Raw genomic sequence first — 25,362 nt, 5'->3', positions numbered from 1 at the left:
GGGATCCCAAAGAGTCGAATATGACTGAGATGTCAGGTTGATAGTAAATACCCTCTAAATGTTGTGACTGTACTAGTATTTTACCTCCATGATCTTCTCTCCAAAACCCAGAAACCCAGTCTAATTTGGAGAAAAACATCGGGCACACCCAAAGAGAGCAACCTTCCCCAAAATCCTTGACCAGTAATCCTCAAAACTGTCAAAGTCATCAAAGACAAGGAAAGTCTGAGAAACTGTCGCAGCCAAGAGAGACCTAAGGAGACATGAAGACCCAATGTAATGTAGCATCTGGGATGGGATCTTGGACCAGAGAAAGGATATTATGTAAAAACTAAGGAAGTCCTAATAATGTATGGACTATGAGAAGTCTTTACACTATCTTTACAATTTTCCTATACATCTAAAAGTGTTGAAAAAATATAACAAACCTTATTTAAAATATTTTTTTAGGATTCCCCTGGTGGTCCAGTGGTTAGGATTCTGCCTGCCAATGCAAGGGACTCAGGTTCGATACCCAGTCCGGAAAGTTTCCACGTGCCAATGCACAACTCAGCCCCTGTGCTATATATTCAGCCCAGCTGCCTAGATCCCCACCTTGGCAAAAAGAGAGTAACCTCTGCTTGCTGCAGCTAGGAAAAGCCCACACACACCAATGAAGACCTGGTGCAGCTAATAAATAATAAACTTAAAGATATACATTTTTAATCCACCACATGTCTACATCCTCCATCTTGTTACTAAACTCCCGGTTCCCTCCCATGAAGTCAAACTCAGGTCACACCAGAATGTTCTCTGAATGACTTCACGATTGCCCAATATTATCAATCTTGTGACCCTCTCTTTTTATGGACAGGAACACTCATCAACGACCTGGGAGAGATTAATGATTGTTCGATGTTGACTATAAAATGCATCTCCCAGTCCAACAGTGACTATGGCTAAAAGGCTCACAAGAGGTAGAAAGAGCTCATCGTCATGACAGGAAAGTGTGTGTGGTTTGAAGGGATACCCTTCCCAAGTGTGGATTACTCACCTGAACTCCTGAGAGAGGTGCAGGAGAGTTTCCTTGTTAAAGACGAAGATGTCTTACTGCTGACTTTCCCCAAATCAGGTAAGGAAGCAGGATCAGATACTGACAGGCTGTGGCTGTGGCCCTCATTCATTCAGTAGACAGGTGGAATGCTTTCTGTATGCCGACAATGCATTAGGGGAATAGAAATGTGCACTGATACCGCTTATATCCAGAGAAAAGGGTTGAGCCAGGCAGTCACACAGTCAGCTGAGTGCTCAGAGCGGGTAATCAAAGGCATCGGAGGAAACCATGGGAATGAAGCCCAAGGCAGATTCAGCTGTTTGTAGAGAGGAATGGAAGAAGATGGAGAGTGAAGTCTGTAGAGGAAACGGGCTGCTGTTGTTTAGTCACTCGGTCCTGTCCGACTTTTGTGAAACCTCATGAACCATAGCCCACCAGGCTCCTCTGTCCATGGGACTCTCCAGGTAAGAATACTGGAGAGGCTGCCATCTCCTTCTCCAGGGGATCTTCCTGACCCAGGGATTGAATCCTAATCTCTTCTGTCTCCTGCGTTGGCAGGTGGATTCTTTACCACTGAGCCACTGGGGAAGCCCTAAAAGTAGTGGAAGGAGGGAATTCTGTGAGATGTATATGTTAATTAGCTTGACAGGGGTAGTCTTTTCACAATGTGACATGTAACAAATGAACATGTACACCTTAAATACACACATTCTTTTTTTTAATAGAATTTTGCTTTTTGCTTTTATCATTATTATTGATTTATTTTGGACTGTGTTAGGTCTTCACTGCATGCGTGGGCCTTCTCCAGTTGCAGTGTAAGGGCTTCTCTAGAGGTAACTTCTCTTGTTGTGGAGCCGGGGTTCTAGGGCTTCAGTAGTTCAGTGACTCATGGCTCAGTAGTTACGGTGCATGGGTTTAGTTGCCCCACTGCCTGTGGGATCTTCCCGGGTCAGAGATTGAACCCATGTCTCCTGCATTGGCAGGCAGATTCTTTACCACTGAGACCCCAGAGATGCCCTATTTCTGCTTTATATGAAAGAGACAATAAGCTCCCTGCTAGCAGAAACAAGTCTTATCCAGTTACTTGTATAATATAATGGAGCAATGGAGAGTTTAGTCTTGCCATGTTGACCCCACTGTTTTTGAACTGAGGGTGTTAAACATATACATCCTTAACTTGTTAGTTAAGTCAATAAAACAAGGTGGGAGGGCTGGGGTGGGGAATAAAACATAACTACCACAGCCAAACAGCAAGGTAGAAGAAATGACACTAAATTGAGATCAGAAAGAGTGAACGCGGGGCTTCGCTGTTTGATCCCTGGTCAGGGAAGATTCCACATCCTGTGGTGCAACTCAGCCTGTACACCGCAGCTACTGAGCCGTGCTCTAGGGCCCACAGCCACAACTGCTGAAGCCCATGTGCCCAGAGCCTGTGCTTCACAAGAAAAGAAGCCACTGCAATGAGAAGGCTTCTCAGTAGCCCCTGCTCACTGCAACTAGAGGAAGTCCAAGTGCAACAATGAAAACAGCACAGGCGTTAATGATAAAATAAATGAATCTTTTTTTAGAAAAAGGAAAGAATTAGCAGCAGGAAAATAAAATGTGTTTTTTTTTTACAGAGTGAATGTGAAATTATTTCATGAAAAGAGATATTTTCCAGGACTTCCCTGATGGTCCAGTGGTTAACAATCTGCCTGCCAATGCAGGGGACATGGGTTCAACCCCTGGTCCAGGAAGATCCTCCATGCTGTGGAGCAATTATGCCCATGTGTGACAACCACCGTAGCCTGCCGGCTCTAGAGCCCGTGCTCTGCAACAGGAGAAGTCACTGCAATGAGAAGCCTGAGCATCACAACTAGAGAGTTGCCCCCTGCTCACTCCAGCTGGAGAAAGCCCAAGTACAGCAAGACCCAGCCAAAAATAAATGCATAAATAAATATAACTTTTCAGAAAGGAGAGATTTTCCAGTAAAGGTATCAGCATATCAGCATGGATAGTAATCAGGAATTGGAAAAGAACTTGACAAATCCACTGAACTGAAAGGATGTGGATCATATATCTAAGAGTGGCAGGGTCATAGATGGACTGTGATTGGGCAAGAAACAAGGCTGAAGTCATTGGAAGTGCTGTGGTCATGATGAGCCAAGGGCACTGGGAAGCTGTTCAAAGACCAAGAGCAACAGGAACAAGTTCAAGGGGTTTAAGCAAATAGCCAAAGCATAGAAGCAACCCAAAGGTCCATTGACAGATGAATGGGTAAACAAAATTTATTATCCACATATTGAGAATATTATTCAGCCTTAGAAAGGAATGGAGCTCTGACACTTGCTACAACATGGATAAACTATGAAGACATAGTATGTATGGAGTGAAGTGAAAGAGTTAGTTGTTCAGTTGTGTCTGACTCTTCATGATCCCAGAAACTGAAGCCCTCCAGGCTTCCCTGTCCATGGGTTTCTCCAAGCAAGAACACTGGAGTCTGTAGCCATTTCCTTCTCCAGGGGATCTTCTGACCCAGGGATCAAACCCGGGTCTTCTGCATTGCAGGCAGATTTTTTATCATCTGAGCCACCAAGCTCTGCATGGTATGTATGACTCTACTTAAATGAGGTATCAGAAAGAGAAAGTAGAATGGTTGCCAGGGACTGGGAGGAGAAGAAAATGAGAAGTTGTTACTTCATGGGCAAGAGGTTCAGCTGTGCAAGATGGAAAAGTTCTGCAGATTGTTTGCATAACCATGTAAATATACTTAACCCTACAGAGCTGTACAGGCGTGCCTGGTGGCTCAGTGGTAAAGAGTCTGCCTGCCTATGCAGGAGACGTGCGTACCATCCCTGGGTCGGGAAGATCCCCTGGAGAGGGAAATGGCAACCCACTCCGGTATTCTTGCCTGGGAAATCCCATGGACAGAGGAGCCTGGAGGGCTACAGTCCATGGGGTTGCAAAAAGAGTTGGACATGACTGAGTGACTAAACAACAACTCAACTGTACATTTAAAGATGGTTAAGATGGCACCTTTTATGATCTGTATACATTATAAAAATCTTTATAAGTCAGATTAAAATGATTGATCATAGTTTTCCTTTCTTTATCTAGGAACGAACTGGTTGATTGAAACTGTCTGCCTGATTTACTCCAAGGGGGATCCCAAGTGGGTCCAATCTGAGCCCATTTGGGACCGCTCCCCCTGGGTAGAGACTAAGCATGGGTATGAATTACTAAAGGAGAAGGAAGGCCCACGTCTCATCAGTTCTCACCTTCCCGTCCAACTCTTCCCCAAGTCTTTCTTCAAATCCAAGGCCAAGGTCGGTGTACAGCGGTCAAGACAGTCTTCATCAGGGCTTCCCTGATGGGCCAGTGGTGGTGCTCTGTTGCTTAAGTCATGTTCTTAAGTCATGTTCATGACTCTTTTTGACCCCATGGACTGTAACCCACCAGGCTCTGCTTTCCATGAGATTTTCTAGGCAAGAATACTGGAGTGGGTTGCCATGCCCTACTCCAGGGGATCTTCCCAACCCAGGGATTAAACCCACATCTCTGGCTTCTCTTGCATTGACAGGAAGATTCTTTAGTCTATAGTATCCCAAAGGGAAAGAACAATGCTTTCCTCTTCCTTAGTTAGGGCCTTACTATTGGTCCAGTGACTAGTTCACAGGAACTTTAAAATACATATTTGATTAATTAATATAATAACTAGTTTATTAAAACAATCCATGATATTTAAAGGGCACTTTCTAGGAACTGTTTTTTTTCCCCCCATTTTTATGATGATTAAGAAGGTTAGAAAATGACTATTGATTTTTTATGATCCAATTTTTCTCTTTAAGATGATCTACCTCATCAGAAATCCCAGAGATGTTTTAGTGTCTGGTTATTTTTTCTGGAGGAGTGCAAAATTTGTTAAGAGACCACAGTCACTGGAACAATACTTTGAATGGTTCGTCGAAGGAAATGGTGAGTGAATGTAAAATATGAAAGCTTGGAGTTGTCAGAGTCCTTCATCAGACCTCTTTTTATTTTTTTACCCAACTTGATGTCTCTACATCTAACCAATACATGAGTATAGGGTTCCATCACCACTGGAACCCAAATTTTCTAAATCCATATACTATCTTGTAAAGCAGAAGAACTTCAACCAGCCCTTTTGTTTGCCCCATCAGAAACTATCCTAGCTATCTTCTAAATCTCCATGACCTAATACTAACAGAAAGCATTCACGTTCTTCTCCTGTACTCTCCTAAATTTGTGAAAGTCAGGAGACTTTCTGAAAGACAGCTTTCATTGGCTTCCCGGACAATACAATCCTGACTTTCCACCATTTATGGGTGCATCTCTCGAAAAGTCCCTTCATTCTCTTGTCCTGTGTGTCTAAAAACTGTATGCATTATGCCAGGACCTTTATGGGCTTCCCAGGGTGCTCAGTGGGTAAAGAATCTGGCTGTAGTACAGGAGATGCAGGAGATACAGGTTCTGTCCCTGGGTTGGGAAGATCTCCCGGAGGAGGGCATGACAACCCACTCCAGTATTCTTGCCAGGAAAATCCCATAGAGAGGAGCCTGGAACGCTCCAGTCACTGGGATCGCAGAGAGTCAGACACAACTGTAGTGACTTAGCACGCATTCACTCAGGACCTCTATTTTTTTAAATTATTCATTTATCTGGCTGCATCAGGTCTTAGATGTGGAAGGTGAATTCTTCCATCTTAGTTGTGGCTTGGGGGTTCTTTCATTGCAGCATGTGGGATCTAGTTCCCTGACCAGGGGTAGAACCCTGGCCCCCTGAACTGGAGCACAGAGTCTTAACCACTGGACCACCAGGGAAACCTCTCTATACTTTTAATTATGCAAAACATCTAAGCATTCTCAGATACTTGAAATGTTGCAGTTTTTCTCAAAACTATGTGATGAATCTAGTATCTCACCTATGATACATCTCCCGGTTTCAGAACTGTTGCTTTAGTAGCCCATGGACATCTTCACTGGAGAGGGCCATTGTTGTTTAGTCGTTCAGTCGTGTCTGATCCTTTTCATAAACTATACAAAATAGCGTCTCTCCCATCTCTATAGTTTCATCTTTCCCCCACCTTTGCAGTCATCACCAGTGAGTATGTATTCTATTTGTTTGTTTCTGCCACATGTATCTCCACTAAAATGCAATATCTTTGAGTTTTTCCTTGTTGACTCCAGGCCCTAGGGTGGTGCTTGCCACTTGTGTGTGAGTGCTCAGTCAATCAATCATCTCTGACTCGTTGCAACTCCCTGGACTGTAGCCCACCAGGCTCCTCTGTCCATGGAATTGTCCAAGAATATCGGAGTGGGTTACTATTCCCTCCTCCAGGGGGTTTTCCTGACCCAGGGATGGAACGCACATCTCTAGCCCTCTTGCATTGGCAGGCAGATTCTTTACCACTACTGCCACCTGGGAAGCCCCATTATCATCAGTGTGAGATGACAAATAAACAATCAAATACAACACGAAATAAAGCAAAGAGATCGTAGTAATGTCATTCAGAGATCTATTAATGTCACTCTTTGATGCTCACAGAGGGCATCCTGCCATCAGTGGACATGCACTCTGCTCCCTGTCTGCCAACATTCTGCCATAACTCAACATCTTTTCTGCTTCTTGGGCAGCTGGGGACACACTGGTCACCAAGACAGTTGATGGTGCTGCTATCGACACAGGAGAATCCAGTGATGTCCTTGGTCTATGGGAATAATGCCACAGACTCTTTATTGTCCTCATCTGCATGCTCTTCAGCCCTTCCAGGCTATGACACAATCATCACTTCTATATTGAATAGTTCAGGTTCCCTCACTTTTTTTTTTGCCCTCAACACTAAAGTCCAATCTTCAAACACTGGAAGTCATAGTTTTTATTGAGCTGATCCTGAGTGAACTCCTGAAGCAAATCTCCTGATTTGCTTCAGGCTACTCTTTCAGTAAAAGAGCAACAAGACTTCCCTGGTGGTCCAGTGGTTCAGAATCTGCCTGCCAAGGCGGGTGACATGGGTTTGATCCCTGGTCTGGGAAAATCCCACATGCCATGGGCCAACTAGGTGGGTGCACTGGAACTACTGAAGCCAGTATTCCCTTCCTGATTTGGTCTCCCAGGGAATCATAATTCCAACAGCAACAATGAAGGGAAGATGACAGGGAGAGGGAGGAAAAACAAGTGTTGTGAGAATGTACCTAACAAGCAAAAATATCTAAATGCTGAACAGATAAGAGGGAAAAAAAATGCCTTGTCTCAGACCACATGGTTCACTGGACACGATCTCCTTACAGACCCTTGAAAACTGTATACAAAACCTGCTGCAAAGGCATTAGGCTTGTTAAAGGGCAAATGCGTGGTGTTGGATACCAGTTATAGCAAATGTAGATGTGCCCGGCACTGTGCTAGTCACTGTGCCCACAGAGTGAACATAGTGTATGGATCCCTGCTTTCATTCCGTGCGTCATCCACTCACTCTTTCTGCCTCCCCTCCATGCAGTGGTATTTGGATCGTGGTTTGACCACGCTCGGGGCTGGATGTCCATGAGAGACAAGGAGAACTTCCTGATACTGAGCTATGAAGAGATGAAATGGGTAACTATTGCTCTTAGAGTCAACACACTCTCTCTCACCACCATCTGCACTCCCCCCACCTTCCCTCCATTCCCATGTCTCCCTTTCACCTTCTCAAAGTTTAGCCTGTAGTCAATAGGAGTGAGAATAGCAACCCGGTCTTCATTGCCTTATTTCTGGTTGACACTTCAAAGCTCCGAGCTCTATTTCTTCACGTGTTTTTCTTCGTTTCACCATAAGCTGAAGGGCTTTTTTACAAAAGGATTTTATTTATGTATTGGCTGTGCTGGGTCTTCACGGCTGTCCTCAGGCTTTCTCTAGCTGTGATGAGCCAAGGATACTCTTGTTGCAGTGCCCGGATTCTAGAGCACAGGCTCAAAAGTGATGCCACACGGGCTGAGTTGCTCCGAGGCAGGTGGGATCTTCCCAGACCAGGGATCTAACCCATGTTTCCTAAACTGACAGGCAGAATCTTTAACACTGAGCCACCAGGGGAGCCCCTTTGTTTTCTTTTTGTTAGGATTTTTGTTCTGTTCTGTCCATGTTGTTCTTGTTGCTGTTGTTGTTATTTTTACAGGTGTGTGGCTTCTTTTATTTAATTTGTTTATTTTAATTGGAAGCTAATTATCTTACAATAGTGTAGTGGTTTTTGCCATACATTAACATGAATCAGCCATGGGTGTACACGTGTTCCCCATCCTGAACCCCCCTCCCACCTCCCTCCCCATCCCATCCCTCAGGGTCATCCCAGTGCACCTGCCCTGAGCACCCTGTTTCATGCATTGAACCTGGACTGGTGACCTATTTCACAAATGTAATATATGTTTCAATGCTATTCTCTCAAATCATCCCACCCTGGTCTTCTCCCACAGAGTCCAAAAGTCTGTTCTTTACATCTGTGTCTCTTTTGCTGTCTCGCATATAGGGTCATCGTTACCATCTTTCTAAATTCCATATATATGCATTAATATACTGTATTGGTGTTTTTCCTTCTGACTTATTTCACTCTGTATAATAGACTCCAGTTTAATCCACCTCATTAGAACTGATTCAAATGCATTCTTTTTAATAGCTGAGTAATATTCCATTGTGTATATGTACCACAGCTTTCATATCCATTCACCTGCCGATCGACGTCTAGGTTGCTTAACATTAGGGTACATGTGTCTCTTTCAATTCTGGTTTCCTCAGTGTGTACGCCCAGCAGTGGGATTGCTGGGTCATGTGCAAGTTCTATTTCCAGTTTTTTAAAGAATCGCCATAGTGGCTATACTAGTTTGCATTCCCACCAACAGTGTAAGACTGTTCCCTTTTCTCCACACCCTCTCCAGCATTTATTGTTTGTAGACTTTTTTATATCAGCCTTCTGACCAGCGTGAGATGGTACCTTAATGTAGCTTTAATTTGCATTTCTCTGATAATGAGTGATATTGAGCATCTTTTTAGGTGTTTGTTAGCCATCTGTATGTCTTCTTTGGAGAAATGTCTGTTTAGTTCTTTGGCCCGTTTTTTGATTGGGTCATTTATTTTTCTGGAATTGAGCTGCATGAGCTGCTTGTATATTTTTGAGATTAATTCTTTGTCAGTTGCTTCATTTGGTATTATTTTCTCTCATTCTGAAGGCTGTCTTTTCACCTTGCTTATAGTTTCCTTCATTGTGCAAAAGCTTTTAAGTTTAATTAGGTCCCATTTGTTTATTTTTGCTTTTATTTCCATTACTCTTGGAGGTGGGTCATAGAGGATCCTGCTGTGATTTATGTCAGAGAGTGTTTTGCCTATGTTTTCCTCTAGCAGTTTTATAGTTTCTGGTCTTCCATTTAGATCTTTGATCCATTCTTAGTTTATTTTTGTGTATGGTATTAAAAAGAGTTCTAGTTTCATTCTTTTACAAGTGGTTGACCAGTTGTCCCAGCATCAGTTGTTAAAGAGATTGTCTTTTCTCTATTGTATATTCTTGACTCCTTTGTCAAAGATAAGGTGTCCATAGGTATGTGGATTTATCTTTGGGCTTTCTATTTTGTTCCATCGATCTATATTTCTGTCTTTGTGCCAGTACCATACTGTCTTGATGATGGTAGCTTTGTAAGTATAGTCTGAAGTCAGGCAGGTTGATTCCTCCAGTTCCATTCTTCTTTCTCAAGATTGCTTTGGCTATTCGAGGTTTTTTGTATTTCCATACAAATCGTGAAATTATTTGTTCTAGTTCTCTGAAAAATACCATTGGTAGCTTCATAGGGATTGCATTGAATCTATAGATTGCTTTGGGTAGTATACTCATTTTCACTGTATTGATTCTTCCAATCCATGGACATGGTATATTTCTCCATCTATTTGTGTCATCTTTGATTTCTTTCATCAGTGTCTTATAGTTTTCTATATATAGGTCTTTTGTTTCTTTAGGTAGCTTTATTCCTAAGTATTTTATTCTTTTCATCACAATGGTGAATGGAATTGTTTCTTTAATTTCTCTTTCTGTTTTCTCATTGTTAGTGTATAGGAATGCAAGGGATTTCTGTGTGTGAATTTTATATCCTGCAACTTTACTATACTCATTGATTAGCTCTAGTAATTTTCTCTTGCCTGGAAAATCCCATGGACGGAGGAGCCTGGTAGGCTGCAGTCCATGGGGTCGCTAAGAGTCGGACATGACTGAGCGACTTCACTTTCACTTTTCACCTTCATGCATTGGAGAAGGAAATGGCAACCCACTCCAGTGTTCTTGCCTGGAGAATCCCAGGGACGGGGGAGCCTGGTGAGCTGCCGTCTATGGGGTCACACAGAGTCAGATACGACTGAAGAGACTTAGCAGCAGCAGCAGCAGCAGTAAGTTTCTGGTGGTATCTTTGGGGTTTTCTATGTAGAGGATCATGTCATCTGCAAACAGTGAGAGTTTTACTTCTTCTTTTCCAATCTGGATTCCTTTTATTTATTTTTCTTTTCTGATTGCTGTGGCTAAAACTTCCAAAACTATGTTGAATAGTAGTGGTGAGAGTGGGCACCCTTATCTTGTTCCTGACTTAGGGGAAATGCTTTCAATTTTTCACCATTGAGGATAATGTTTGCTGTGGGTTTATCATATATGGCTTTTATTATGTTGAAGTATGTTCCTTCTATGCCTGCTTCCTGGAGGGTTTTATCATAAATGGATGTTGAATTTTGTCAAAGGCTTTCTCTGCATCTATTGAGATAATCACATAGTTTTTATCTTTCAACTTGTTAATGTGGTGTATCACATTGATTGATTTGTGAATATTGAGGAATCCTTGCATCCCTGGGGTAAAGCCCACTTGGTCATGATGTATGATCTTTTTAACATGTTGTTGGATTCTGTTTGCTACAATTTTGTTAAGGATTTTTGCATCTATGTTCATCGGTGGTATTGGCCTGTAGTTTTCTTTTTTTGTGGCGTCTTTGTCTGGTTTTGGTACTAGGGTGATGGTGCCCTCATAGAAAGAGTTTGGCAGTTTACCTTCCTCTGCAATTTTCTGGAAGAGATTGACTACGATAGGTGTTAGCTCTTCTCTAAATTTTTGGTAGAATTCACCTGTGGAGCCATCTGGCCCTAGGCTTTGTTTGTTGAAAGATTTTTGATTACAGTTTCAATTTCCATGCTTGTAATGGGTCTGTTAAGATTTTCTATTTTTTCCTGGTTCAGTTTCGGAAGGAATTTGTCCATTTCTTCCAAGTTGTCCATTTTATTGACATATAGTTGCTAACAGTAGTCTCTTATGATCCTTTGTATTTCTTTGTTGTCTGTTGTGATTTCTCCATTTTCATTTCTAATTTTGTTGATTTGATTCTTCTCCCTTTTTTTTCTTGATGAGTCTGGCTAATAGTTTGTCTACTATATTTATCTTCTCAAAGAACCAGCTTTTAGTTTTGTTGATTTTTGCTATAGTCCCCTTTGTTTCTTTTTCACTTATTTCTGCTCTCATTTTTAGGATTTTTCTCCTTCTACTAACCCTGGGCTTCTTTATTTCTTCTTTATCTAGTTGCTTTAGGTGTAAAGTTAGGTTATTTATTTGATTTTTCTCTTGTTTCTTGAGGTAAGCTTATATTGCTATGAACCTTCACCTTAGCACTGTTTTTACAGTGTACCATAGGTTTTGGGTTGTCATGTTTTCAGTTTCATTCATTTATATGCATATTTTGATTTCTTTTTTGATTTCTTCTGTGATTTGTTGGTTATTCAGAAGCATGTTGTTTAGCCTCCATATGTTTGTATTTTCAGTAGTTTCTTTCCTGTAATTGATGTCTAATCTTACAGCATCAGGATCAGAAAAGATGCTTGAAATGATTTCAATTTTTTTGACTTTACCAAGGCTATATTTATGGCCAGGATGTGATCTATCCTTGAGAATGTTCCATGTGCACTTGAGGTAAAGGTAAAAATTCATTATTTTAGGGTGAGACGTCCTAGATTTCAATTAGGTCTAACTGGTCTATTGTATCATTTAAAGTTTGTGTTTATAAACCTTTTCTGTGTTTGCTGTCTAGAGAAGATCCTTTAGTATTTATTGAAGAGCTGGTTTGGTGGTGCTGAATTCTCTCAGCTTTTGCTTGTCTGTAAAGCTTTTGATTTCTCCTTCATATTTGAATGAGATCCTTGCTAGGTATAGTAATCTGGGTTGTAGGTTTTTCTCTTTCATCACTTTAAGCATGTCCTGCCAGTCCCTTCTGGCCTGAAGGGTTTCTATTGAAAGATGAGCTATTATCCTTATGGAAATCCCCTTGGGTGCTATTTGTTGCTTTACCCTTGCTGCTTTTAATATTTGCTCTTTGTGTTTGATATTTGTTAATTTGATTAATATGTGTCTTGGGGTGTTTCGCCTTGATTTTATCCTGTTTGGGACCCTCTGGGTTTCTTGGACTTGGGTGGCTATTTCCTTCCCCATTTTAGAGAAGTTTTCAACTATTATCTCCTCAAGTATTTTCTCATGGCCTTTCTTTTTGTCTTCCTCTTCTGGGACTCCTATGATTTGAATGTTGGGGTGTTTAACATTGTCCCAGAGGTCTCTGAGGTTGTCCTCACTTCTTTTAATTCTTTGTTCTTTTTTCCTCTCTGCTTCATTTATTTCTACCATTCTATCTTCCACCTCACTTATCCTATCTTCTGCTTCAGTTACTCTACTGTTGGTTCCCTCCAGAGTGCTTTTGATCTCAGTTATTGCATTATTCATTATTGACTGACTCTTTTTTATTTCTTCTAGGTCCTTGTTAAACATTTCTTGCATCTTCTCAATCCTTGTCTCTATTCTATTTATCTGTAACTGCATTTTGTTTTCAAGATTTTGGATCATCTTTACTATCATTATTCTGAATTCTTTTTCAGGTAGACTCCCTATCTCCTCCTCTTTTGTTTGGTTTAGTGGGCATTTATCATGTTCTTTACCTGCTGAATATTTCTCTGCCTTTTCATTTTGTTTAGATTGTTCTGTTTGGGGTGGACCTTCTGTATTCTGGAAGTTTGTGGTTCCTCTTTATTGTGGAGGTTGCTCCCTGTGGGTGGGGTTAGACTAGTGGCTTGTCAAGGTTTCCTGGTTAGGGAAGCTTGCATCACTGTTCTTGTGGGTAGAGCTGGATGTCTTCTCTCTGGAGTGCAATGAAGCATCCAGTAGTGAGTTTTGAGGTGTCTATGATAGGTTTGATGTGACTTTGGGCAGTCTGTACTTTAATGCTCAAGGCTATGTTCCTGAGTTGCTGGAGAATTAGCATGGTATGTCTTGCTCTGGAACTTCTTGGCTGTTGGGTGGAGCTTGGTTTCAGTGTAAGTATGGAGGCTTTTGGATGAGCTCTTGTCGATTAATATTCCCTGGAGTTAGGAGTTCTCTGGTGTTCTCAAGTTTGGGATTTAAGCCTCCTGCCTCTGGTTTTCAGTCTCATTCTTTGAGTAGCCTCAAGATTTCTCCATCCATATAGCACTGATGATAAAGCATATAGGTTAATGGTGAAAAGATTCTCTACAGTGAGGGACAGCCAGAGAAAGTCACAGAGTTAACATAAAGAAGAGAAGAGGGAGGAGGGAGATAGAGGTAACCAAGAGGAGAAGAGGGACAGTCAAAAGGGGGGAGACCAATCTAGCCAGTAATCAGTTCCCTAAGTGTTCTCTACAGCCTGGAACACCCAGAGAGATTCACAGAGTTAAGTAGAGAAGAGAAGGGGGAGGGAGGAGATATAGGTGACCTGGGGGAGAAAAGGGAGAGTCTAAAGAGGAGAGAGCAATCAAGCTAGTAATCACATCCCTAAGTAAAAATAAGTACTGAAGATTAGATTCTTAATGGTACAAAATTGATAACAAATACCAATAAGCAAAGATGGAAAATCTAGAGTAAAGGTTAAACTCTCAAAAATACAAAACAATATTAATCACAAAAATTATTTTAAAAAAATATATGTGAAATTTGCTTTAAAAATAGGGTCTTTTTTGCAAGGTAATAGTATGTTATAAAAATGAAAATTAAAGAAGTAATAAAGAAATTAAAAATAAAAAAACTAAATAACGATAATAGTAAAAATATATCTAGGAATTTCTCTGGAGCTGTTGAGGACAGTGTGGGGTCAGTTCAGTTTCAGATAGTTCCTTGTTCCAGCTTATACTTCTTCTCAAGGTCTATAGGCCCCTTCCAATGCTTAGTCAATGCTAACTACAGGGTTTTAATCTGCACCTGTCACTTCCAGAGCAGTTCCCTCTTTGCTTATTTTTGCTTCCTCTGTTTGCAAGTTTCTTCAGTGTCTAATTTCCACCCTGACACAAGGGGGCAAAGGTGGTCACTTATTTAGGCTCACTTGTTCAGTTGTGCTGTAGAGTAGGAGGAATACTGCAAGCAATTTTCACTGGCAAGTGTGGGGAGTGCTCGCAGTGTATGGACCACACTGGGTTTGCCTCAGCTCAGTCCCTTGTTGCTCCTGCATCCCTTGTGGCTCAGCTGGTAAAGAATCTGCCTGCAATGTGGGAGACCTGGGTTCAATCCCTGGTTTGGGAAGATCCCCTAAAGAAGGGAAAGACTACCCAATCCAGTATTCTGGCCTGGAGAATTACATGAACTGTAAAATCCATCGGGTCACAAAGAGTCGGACACAACTGAGCTATTTTCACTTTCACTTTTATGGCCCCTATGCTTTTCCACTCTACACTGCTCAGGCTCCGGGTTGCTCTGAAGGGGAACTGTACAAAGCAGGCCCTGGGTTGTGTGCACTTCCCATGTCTAAGCTGCTCAGGTTCAGGTTCTCGGATACTCCACAAAGGCAGAGACTCGGTTGGGCCTGCGTTTTGTGACCTTCCCAGGTCCAAGGAGCTCAGACGACCAGGTGCTTTTTGAGCCCACTATCCCAGGTTTGCAGTGTGTCTTATCACCTCCCCGGTCCCAGCCGCTCAGTTTCCTGGGTGTGTCGCAAAAGCGCCATCTCAGGTGTGCCCTGTGTCTCCTCTGGGGGGCTGATCTCAGGCTGCGACCCTCCTGGCAGATGTCAACCATCCAGGATCCCAGGAAGACTTAGTTAGCAACTGGGAGCCTGCTCACAGTTTGGTATAGGATGCTGTCTCTGGGGCCAAGATTGCCCCCTGCCTTCCAGCTCTGGCTGTTGCCTACCTGTCTCTCTGCCTCTGGCACGGAGATGGGCCAGTCTGCAGCTAGCTAGCTCTCCTATTGTATTCACTCAATCCTTTGTTCTGGGAGCCGGCCGGGCTGAGCCTTAGGTTAGAGCTTTTTGCCGGAAAGTTCTCTCTCTCTTTTTTTTTCCTCTCTCTCTGGCTATCCCACAGTTTGCATGCTATCTCATGTTAGCTCCTTCAGATTGTCCCCTGGGCATTCAGGCCCGGTCCTTACCCTAAGCATGCAACCTGCGCCTCCCCCACTTGCTGGTGGCAGACACGAGCATCTAGGCTATTTCTCTGCTGGGAGTTGTGCTTAAGCCACATATTCTGTGGGCTTTTTTTTTCCCCCTCCCGGTTATGTTGCCCTCTGAGATTCCAGAACTACCCACAGACCCGCTGGTGAGAGGGTTTCCTGGTGTTTGGAAACTTCTCCTCCTTCACGACTCCCAACCTGGGACAGGTCTCCATCCCTAACAATTTTGTCTCTCTTTTTGTCTTTTATATTTTGTCCTACCTCCTTTTGAAGAGAATGGGCTGCCTTTCTGGGTGCCTGGAGTCCTCTGCCAGAGTTCAGAAGTTGTTTTGTAGAAGTTGCTCAGCATTCAAATGATTTTTTGATGAATTTATGGGGGAGAAAGTGGTCTCCCCATCCTACTCCTCTACCATCTTAGGACCGCCCCAGGTGTGTGATTACTTGTTAGACCATACTGAAGCCTCATGGAATAAAGAAAACCTTTAAAGCATTATACCTCTAAGAGGAAAGTCTGATTTAAAGCAAAGCCGTTCTGGTTATAAAATCTTTTTTCTTATCATAATCTCCCAAGATCATATGCCAAGTATTGAAATAATAAATAAGAAGATATGGTAAATCTCTCTTGTTTTATTCAAATGTTAGTTGTGAAAAACAGCATTATTTGGGCACATAGCCAAGGCCTGAAATCAACTCCTTACATTTTTGTCAGTTTCTCCCTGAAAATCTCTTCCCTAACCCTGATTATAACTCTAGAAGCCCTTCTTAAGTCTCTTTAACAAATCCAGCACTTTAGTGTTTCAATGTGTCCTGAATTCAACTATACTGGGAAATCCATCATGGTCTTTCGACCTATTTTTTTCAACCTTTCTCTAAGTCATTTTTAAATTTTTCAAAAGTTTTATTGACATATAGTTGCTTTACAGTGTGCATAGCTTCTAGTGTAAAGTGAATCAGCTATACCTATGCATAGATACCCTCTTTTTTTTTTTTTTTTTTTGTATTTACTTCCCATTTAAGTCACCACAGAGCATTGACTAGAGTTCTCTGTGCATACAGTAGGTTCTCATAGGTCACCTATTCTTTGCTTAGTAATGAAAGTGTCTATGTGTCAATGTCAATCTCCCAGATCATCCACTCTGGACTCCTCCAACTCTATCCCTACTCACATCTCTACATTTCTTTCCTCTTTTCCTCTCCCCTCTCCCCCTCCTCTTTCTGCTGTCTCCTCCCCCTCATCTTCTTTTCTATGTTCTTGTTCTTTCACATAATCTCTCAGATTTTCTCTTCTTCTAGGACATGAGGAGCACTGTGGAGAAGATCTGCCAATTCCTGGGCAAGAAGCTAGAACCAGAAGAACTGAACTCAGTCCTCAAGAACAGTTCTTTCCAGGCCATGAAAGAAAACAGTATGTCCAATTATTCCCTCCTGAAGGGTCAGTATTTTGAGGAGAATGGACAACTTTTGAGAAAAGGTAAAGAAAACATTCTGCCTTCAAAATGGATCAGACTATGTAAAGATTATTCTTGGCTTATAATAGGGCACTAACCATTGGGAGTAGAGAATGTTTGAATTTATCAATTTAAATTGCTCATCAGTTGAGATTATCTCTTGTGAGCCCTCATCAGGGCATCTCTTTTTAGCGTACTGATGTGGGCTGCAGGTGCTTGAGAAAGTTATTTATTTTAAGATTAATTTGTTTTGGTGTGGACCATTTTGAAGTGTTTATTGAACTTGTTACAATATTGTTTCTGTTTTATGTCTTGGTTATTTGGCTCCAAAATAAATAATGGCATGACCAAATAAATAATAAACAATTAAAAAAAAAACAGAAAAGAGTAGTTAGACATCTAATACAATAATGCAGGTGAGAAATGATGTTGGCTTGGATGGAGGTGGTAGAAATAGAAGTTGTGAAAAGTAACTAGACACTGGTTATTACAGACCCCATGGACATCTGTCCAGGAGATTCTCCAGGCAAGAATACTGGAGTGGGTTGCCGTGCCTCCTCCAGGGGATCTTCCCAACCCAGGGACTGAACCTGGGTCTCCTGCATTGCAGGCAGATTCTTGACTGTTTGAGCCACAGGGAAGATCTGTTATAGAAAATATAGCAGTGTTATTGGTGATGAATTTCATTCAGGATGAGAGAAGAGAAGGCAGGAAATTGTTCCAAGCAGGCCAATGTGTAAATGAGTATGACCATTAGGCATATGAGAACAACAAACCATTAGTCATTCTGCTATATTAACTGGAATTTCTATGTCAAGCAGACAGAAGGAAATAAATCGAGGGCTTCCCTGATGGTTTAGTGGTTAAGAATCTGCCTGCCAAAGCAGGGGACACAGGTTCAATTAGTTGCCCATGCACCACAGCTGCTGAGGCCAAGCTCTAGAGCACATGCCTGGCAATAAGAGGAGCCCGTGTGCTGAGACTAGAGAGTAGCGCGTGCTCACTGCAACTGGAGAAAGCCGATGCACAGCAACAAAGACTCAGCACAGCCACAAATAAATAAATTTTTTAAAATATATAAAATAAAACAGATAAGAATGTGTTGTGTACTACTTAATAGCAATAAATTAAAAGAAATAGATCTAGAATACCTGTAGTCTTCTAGAGTCTTGAGACTTGAGACTAAGTCCTAGATCTGGCGTGAGTCTCTATTTTATGTTTCTCAGGCGTGACTGGGGACTGGAGAAATTACTTCACGGTGGCCCAAGCCGAAACCTTTGATAAACTATTCCAGGAGAAGATGGCAGACCTTCCTCAAGATCTGTTCCTGTGGAAACAATGATGTAAAACTTCTGGATCTTATATGGACAATGATAATTGCTGTCCTGTCCTCATATATGTGAATGACTGGGAGTAATTGCATAAAACCTGTTATTTCATCCTGGTGCTTCAATTGATCCAATTTCTGTATCTTTGAGGACCTGACTATTAAAATTATCAGGGTACCCCTATTTCGCTTCTTGGTATCCCAGCTTTCAAAAAATGTTTCTAGTGTTTCATTTCATTCACACAGAGTGGTCAAGAAATAACAAAGAATCATTGTTATTGTTGTTCAGTCACTGAACTGTGTCCGACACTTTGTGACCCCATGAACTACAGCATGCCAGGGTCCTCTGTTAACGACTTTCTGCGAGTTGGCTCAAATGCATGTCCATTGAGTCTGTGATGCAATCTAACCATCTCATCCTCTGATGCCCCTTTCTGCTTTTGCCCTCAATCTTTCCCAGCAGCAGAGTGTTTTCCAACAATCGGCTCTTCACATCAGGTGGTCAAAGTATTGGAGCTTCAACTTCAGTCCTTCCAATGAGTATTCAGGGCTGATTTCCTTAGGATTGACTGGATTGATCTCCTTCTGTTCAAGGGACTCTCAAGAGTCTTCTGCAGCACAGAAGCACCACAATTTGAAAATATCAATTCTTTGGGGCTCAGCCTTCTTTATGGTCCAACTCTGACATCTGTAGAGTCAAAACTATGGTGTTTCTAGTAGTCCTATATGGATATGGTAGAGAAGCCCTGGATGGTCTTAATTTTACTGACTGAAGCCCACCAGGAAATGACAGAAACCTAGATGTTTCTTTAATTACTTCTGGAGTCAGTATTTCAGAAGCGGGCATTCTTCCTTTTGCTTGTTGTGTGACTGTGGGAAGCCTTGAATCCTAGAGTCCTCCACTGGGTAATAGAAGGTGGGACCCATAAAATAACAATTGCTATTATAGATTTTCAATGTGGCCAAAAAGAGAAGTCTCTCAGACCAACCACGAAAACCTGGAAGCGTTTCATAAATTCTCAGTATGTTAATGATGAAATGTCAAATCAGAACTGGATCCTGCTGTGTAGTTAAGTATTTAAATTCACCCCCATACCTGTGAGTCTAAAGCAAGTTCTTGACTCTTATGCTTAAAAAGAGAGATTTCAGGGACTTCCCTAGTGGTCCAGTGGTTAAAACTCTGTGCTTCCAATGCAGGGTGTGTGGGTTTGATCCCTACACAGGGAACTAAGATCCCACAGGCTACACAGAGTGGCCAAAAAAAAAAAATAGATTTCTTAAAAAAGTAGGTTGCTATTAAAAAAAAAGTGTGAGAGATTTAAATCCATGGTATCCCAATTTCCCTCTAGCTTATTGTCACTACACCTATGTACTTAGTTTTTATTTTGATTTTTTAAGGGCTTCCCTGAAATCTCAGTTGGTAAAGAACTGCCCTGTAATGCAGGAGAACCCTGTTCAATTCCTGGGTCAGGAAGATCCCCTGGAAAAGGAATAGGCCACCCACTCCTATTCTGGCCTAGAGAATTCCAAGGACTTTGTAGCCCATGGGGTTGCAAAGAGCTGGACACGACTGAGCAACTTTTTTATTTTTAATTATCTTCAAACTTAGGGGAATCTTGCAAGCAATACACACAAAATTCTTGTGTATAATTCACACAGATTTACCAACACTAACCTTTTATAACATTTACTAGGTTATGCTCTCATTTCTTTCACTCTAATATACAATGTAAACTTTTTTAGCCATTTGAGAGTAAGTTACAGAAATCCTTTCCTTTTATCCTTCAAAACTTCAGTGTATGGGGCTTCTCTGGTTGCTCAGTGGTTAAGAATCCAGCTGTCAATGCAGGAGACATGGGTTTCTCTCTGGTCTGCAAAGATCCCACATGTCACAGAGCAACTAAGCCCGTGCATCACGACTATTGAGCCTGTGCTCCAGAGCCCGGGAGCCACAACAACTGAAGCCCTCAGGCCCTAGAGCCCGTGCTCCGCAACAAGAGAAGCCACAGCAAGGAGAAACCTGCTCACTGCAACTAGAGAAAAAGCCTGGGCAGCAACTAAGACCCAGCAGAGTTAAAAATAAATAAATACAATTATTTTTAAAAAGCTTTATATTTTCTAAGATCAAAAATATTTCACTTATAATCACACAAAAATGATAGAAATCAGAGAGGTTTGTATTGATGCAATGCTATTATCTAATCCACAGTGTGTATTCAAATGTGGTCAACTGTCCCAATAATAAAATAATAGCATTTTCTGTGGTCTAGAAGTCAATCCAGGATTTAGTTTACATTCTCCTCTATCTGGAACATATCCTCAGCTTTTTTTTTTTTTAATAACATTTTGATAATTTAAATGGTGCCAGACAATAGTTTTAGAGAAGATCTTCAATAAGAGTTTACACAATATGTTCTCATTAATACCTTCACATCTAGACTTCATGTTTTAAATATGCTGACATAAAAAGGAAGGAAGGTAAGGACTTCCCTGGCAGTCCAGTGGTTAAGACTCTGAGCTTCCAAAGCAAGGGATATGGGTTCAATCTCTGATCAGAGAACTAAGATCCCACATGCCATGCTGCTGCTGCTGAATCGCTTCAGTCGCGCATGGCCAAAAAAATTAGAAAAAAGAAAAAAAAGACGGGGTGAGTACATTTACCATGGGGAAATCTAACAAACATTACTTCTGCCAGGTGATCAAAGTCAACATCAACAATGAGATGTCATGTTGACAGTAAATACCCTTCAAATGTTGTGACTGTACTAGTATTTTACCTCCATGATCTTCTCTCCAAAACCCAGAAACGCAGTCTAATTAGGAGAAAAACACTGGGCACACCCCAAGAGAGGGACCTTCTCCAAAATACCTGACCAGTAATCCTCAAAACTGTCAAAGTCATCAAAGACAAGGAAAGTCTGAGAAACCGTCACAGCTAAGAGAGACCTAAAGAGACATGAAGACCCAACATAATGTAGCATCTGGGGTGGGATCTTGGGCCAGAGAAAGGATATTAGGTAAACACTAAAGAAGTCTGAATAAAGTATGGACTGTGAGAATTCTTTAAAATTTTCCTATGTATCTAAAAGTGTTGAAAAAATAACAAAGCTTATTTAATATATATATTTTTAGGACTTCCCTGGTGGTCCAGTGGTTAGGATTCTGCCTGCCAATGCAAGGGACACAGGTTCAATACCTGGTCCGGGAAGTTTCCACATGCCATGGCACAACTTAACCCCTGTGCCACATATTCAGCCCAGCTGCCTAGACCCCCAGCTTGGCAAAAAGAGAGTAACCCCTGTTTGCTGCAGCTAGAAAAAGCCCACACACAGCAATGAAGACCTAATCCAGCCAATATATAAATAATTCTTAAAAATATTCATCTTTAATCCACCACATGTCTACACCCTCCATCTTGTTACCAAACTCCTGGTTCCCTCCCATGAAGTCAAACTCAGGTCACACCAGAATGTTCTCTGAATGACTTCACGGTTGCCCAATATTATCAATCTTGTGACCCTCTCTTTTTATGGACAGGAACACTCATCAACGACCTGGGAGAGATTAATGATTGTTCCATGCTGACTATACAACGGATCTCCCAGTCCAACAGTGACTACGGCTAAAAGGCTCACGAGAGGTAGAAAGAGCTCATCGTCATGACAGGAAAGTTTCTGTGGTTTGAAGGGATACCCTTCCCAAGTGTGGATTACTCACCTGAACTCCTGAGAGAGGTACAGGAGAGTTTTCTTATTAAAGATGAAGATGTCTTACTGCTGACTTTCCCCAAATCAGGTAAGGAAGCAGGATCAGATACTGACAGGCTGTGGCTGTGGCCCTCATTCATTCAGTAGACAGGTGGAATGCTTTCTGTATGCTGACAATGCATTAGGGGAATAGAAATGTGCACTGATACCACTGATGTCCAGAGAAAAGGGTCGAGCCAGGCAGTTACACAGTCAGCTGAGTGCTCAGAGCGGGTAATCAAAGGCATTGGAGGAAACCATGGGAATGAAGCATAAGGCAGATTTGGCTGTTTGTAGAGAGGAGTGGAAGAAGATGGACAGTGAAGTCTGTGGAGGAAATGGGCTGCTGTTGTTTAGTCGCCCAGTCCTGTCCGCCTCATTGTGGAACCTCATGAACTGTAGCCCACCAGGCTCCTCTGTCCATGGGATTCTTCAAGTAAAAATACTGGAGAGGGCTGCCATCTCCTTCTCCAGGGGATCTTCCTGACCCAGGGACTGAATCCTAATCTCTTCTGTCTCCTGCGTTGGCAGGTGGATTCTTTACCACTGAGCCATCAGGGAAGCCCTAGAAGAAGTAGGAGGCTGCTGCTGCTAAGTCGCTTCAGTCATGTCCAACTCTGTGCGACCCCATAGACAGCAGCCCACCAGGCTCCCCCATCCCTGGGATTCTCCAGGCAAGAACACTGAAGTGGCTTGCCATTTTCTTCTCCAATGCGTGAAAGTGAAAAGTGAAAGTGAAGTCGCTCAGTTGCGTCCGACCAACTCTTCACAACCCCATGGACTGCAGCCTACCAGGCTCCTCCGTCCATGGGATTTTCCAAGCAAGAGTACTGAAGTGGGGTGCCATTGCCTTCTCCAGAATAAGTAGGGGAGGGAGGTAATTCTGTGAGATGATGTAATAGTTAATTAGCTCGATAGTGGTAGTCTTTTCACAATGTGACATGTAACAAACGAACACGAACACCTTAAATATTCACATTCTTTTTAAAATAGAATTTAGCTTCTTGCTTTTATTATTACTATATGTTGGGGTCCAGCCCCAGCAGGATCCTAGGGTACCCTCAGGAAAGACGGTGTCAGCGAGAGAGAGATGACACGGGTCTTATAATGGATTGAAACCTGATAGTCTGGGGTCGAACGATAAGAGAATAAAGGAGAAAGAATAAAGAGAAGAGAAAGAGGCTTGATCTTTGGTTAACACAGAAAGCCAATAAAGCTCCTGTGTTCCAAGGAGTCATCCTGAAAGAAGAACAGAGAGAGAAAAGGAGGGAAGAGGAAAAAAAGAATGACACCGGGAGACCAAGCTTCGGTGAGCGAGGCCCATAACTTTATTTTTAAAAGGAACTTTTATGTCTTGACTTGTACATAGAGGGAAATGAAAGATGCAAAGTCATACCGAGTCAACCCAAACATTACCTCTGTTTTGTCTTTGTCAAAACCAGGATTTTTTTTTTGTATATCTTTTTTATAAACAGTGTTATGTACAATATCTTTTGGCCTTGGAGGCCTGTGGACATTTTATGACCCTTTTTTGATAAAGCCTGTTCAACCAGAAAACTTATTTTTTTTGAAGTGGTTTTTTTTGTATTTGTAACCTATGTCAGCCTCAGAAAGTGTTAAACAGAGTTACATTTTCACAGAGCAAAGGTCATAACAAAGAAAGAACCAATTAGCTCAAAGGTCTGATGTGGTTAATTCTAAGGCTGTTGTTTGTTTTTTTTACATTTCAACTATGTTAACTAATGTACTCCCAGGTGTACAATGGATAAGGGATATGGGAACTTGGCAGCAAGCATTGGCTCAACAATGAAACCCTTTACCAGTACTATCTATTTTAATAATTTTTTATCTCTTAAAGGACTCTATGTTTATTAGGACTTTTAGAATGTTTTGGCTTCTCATGTCTTTTAAGGTTGGGGAGTTGTGAACAATCATGTGTGTTAATTGCAAGAGTGTGGATAAACCTGTCAGGCAAGCTAGAATGTCAACAGAGGGGTTTGAATTGAAATATTTTTATCATGTCTATTAACTAAAGTCCTAAGTTGATTTTTTTCAGAGGAAGGTGGTCGGGGATAGCCCCCTGTTAATGTCAGAAGAGGTGGTGAAAAGCATAATATAATAAACAGTAGATAGATTTTGGTTTGGGGGTAGATGTTCGAGCAGATTTAGGGGGTCCCTTGAGGCCTGATCTGCCTTTGCCTGTCAGGTCTCTTCTGCATGACCTTTGTCATGGGTGGGATCTCCCGTGGTGGCTCTCAGCATCTCCCCCTTTTTTATTTTTTAAGACAGCCAGATGTAATTTAGTCGTGAGTTTTTGAGTGTTTTGTTGAAGAGTTTTGACAATATAAGGAAGAATAATTATGAGAAGCAGAATTAGAATGGCCACAGCAGCATAGCTAAAAATAGTAGACAGAATTTTTTTTTTTTAATAAAGTTAGAAAATGTATGGAAAAAGTCATTTGTTGTTTTTGTGGCAGTAAAGTCTAATCGGGAGTGTTTCATGGTCTTTATCTGATTGCGAAGTTTTTTTAAATCTAAACTAATATTGGAACTATTTTATATTTCTGAAATGTGGTTTTTAATTTTTTTTTAGTTATAATCTGTCTCGTTTATTTTTAGGGGTGTTATACAAATCTACCGGTAGTCAGCATGACAGGACAGTGTCTATCTCACCTTTAAAGCCTGTAATTTAATATTAATATGTATTATTGTTTTTTAAGGCATCTACCTCTATTTTTAATTTTTTATTTATAATTTTTTGTGTTGTCAGTGTTAAAGAGACATTTTTAGACACAGTATTAACATATTGAGCAGTATGTACTTGTTGAGTCAATGATATTGTCGCCACAGTAACAGAAGTAATTGTAGTTATTAAAGCTGATATTTTTAAGATAAGTAAGCCCACAAACCTTCGTTATCGTATTAAATCTTGTAGTTGTTGTAACACAGCAAGACCATAGTTATACCAATAAATCACAGTCACAGGCACCATGAGACAGGGTGGGCATTGTGATATTATAAAGGAGCAAACATTATGTTGAGAGGTCAAACAAGATGAGAGCATACATTGTTTGCTGCTGCTGCTGCTAAGTCGCTTCAGTCGTGTCCGACTCTGTGCGACCCCATAGACGGCAGCCCACCAGGCTCCCCGGTCCCTGGGATTCTCCAGGCAAGAACAGTGGAGTGGGTTGCCATGTCCTTCTCCAATGCATGAAAGTGAAAAAATAAAGTGAAGTCAGTCAGTCGTGTCCGACTCCTAGCAACCCCATGGACTGCAGCCCACCAGGCCCCTCGGTCCATGGGATTTTCCAGGCAAGAGTACTGGAGTGGGTTGCCATTGCCTTCTCCGATACATTGTTTACAAGATATTATGTTAGGTCTACCTCTTTTTTAT

At 41.6% G+C, this 25,362-nt stretch overlaps 2 protein-coding genes across 5 annotated transcripts in view; both read left to right on the top strand.

Annotated features, from left to right (window-relative positions):
* LOC104995599 (bile salt sulfotransferase-like) overlaps positions 1 to 18,661 on the top strand; it is a 43,729-nt gene extending 25,068 nt beyond the window's left edge. For 2 of the 4 annotated variants that reach the window (XM_010849536.1, XM_010849534.1), the window contains exons 2-7: positions 854 to 1,111; positions 4,130 to 4,338; positions 4,861 to 4,987; positions 7,527 to 7,621; positions 16,741 to 16,918; positions 18,122 to 18,661. In XM_010849536.1, coding sequence (XP_010847838.1) covers positions 976 to 1,111; positions 4,130 to 4,338; positions 4,861 to 4,987; positions 7,527 to 7,621; positions 16,741 to 16,918; positions 18,122 to 18,237 — 861 coding nt within the window. In that variant the 5' untranslated portion in view covers positions 854 to 975 and the 3' untranslated portion in view covers positions 18,238 to 18,661. Of the gene's footprint in view, positions 1 to 853; positions 1,112 to 2,906; positions 3,290 to 4,129; positions 4,339 to 4,860; positions 4,988 to 7,526; positions 7,622 to 16,740; positions 16,919 to 18,121 lie in introns of those variants that run through there. The other 2 variants (XM_010849538.1, XM_010849537.1) reach the window with 2 other exon arrangements.
* A 3,080-nt stretch (positions 18,662 to 21,741) lies between these two features.
* LOC104995707 (bile salt sulfotransferase-like) overlaps positions 21,742 to 25,362 on the top strand; it is a 15,763-nt gene continuing 12,142 nt past the window's right edge. The window contains exons 1-2 of the mRNA XM_010849686.1: positions 21,742 to 22,017; positions 23,200 to 23,277. Coding sequence (XP_010847988.1) covers positions 21,882 to 22,017; positions 23,200 to 23,277 — 214 coding nt within the window. The 5' untranslated portion in view covers positions 21,742 to 21,881. The remainder of the gene's footprint in view (positions 22,018 to 23,199; positions 23,278 to 25,362) is intronic.

Source organism: Bison bison, unplaced genomic scaffold (assembly GCF_000754665.1).
Source record: "Bison bison bison isolate TAMUID 2011002044 unplaced genomic scaffold, Bison_UMD1.0 scf7180017864285, whole genome shotgun sequence".
NCBI lineage: Eukaryota > Metazoa > Chordata > Mammalia > Artiodactyla > Bovidae > Bison > Bison bison.
The sequence above is the reverse complement of the archived record's forward strand: the minus strand, read 5'-3'. Positions and strand labels throughout refer to the sequence as shown.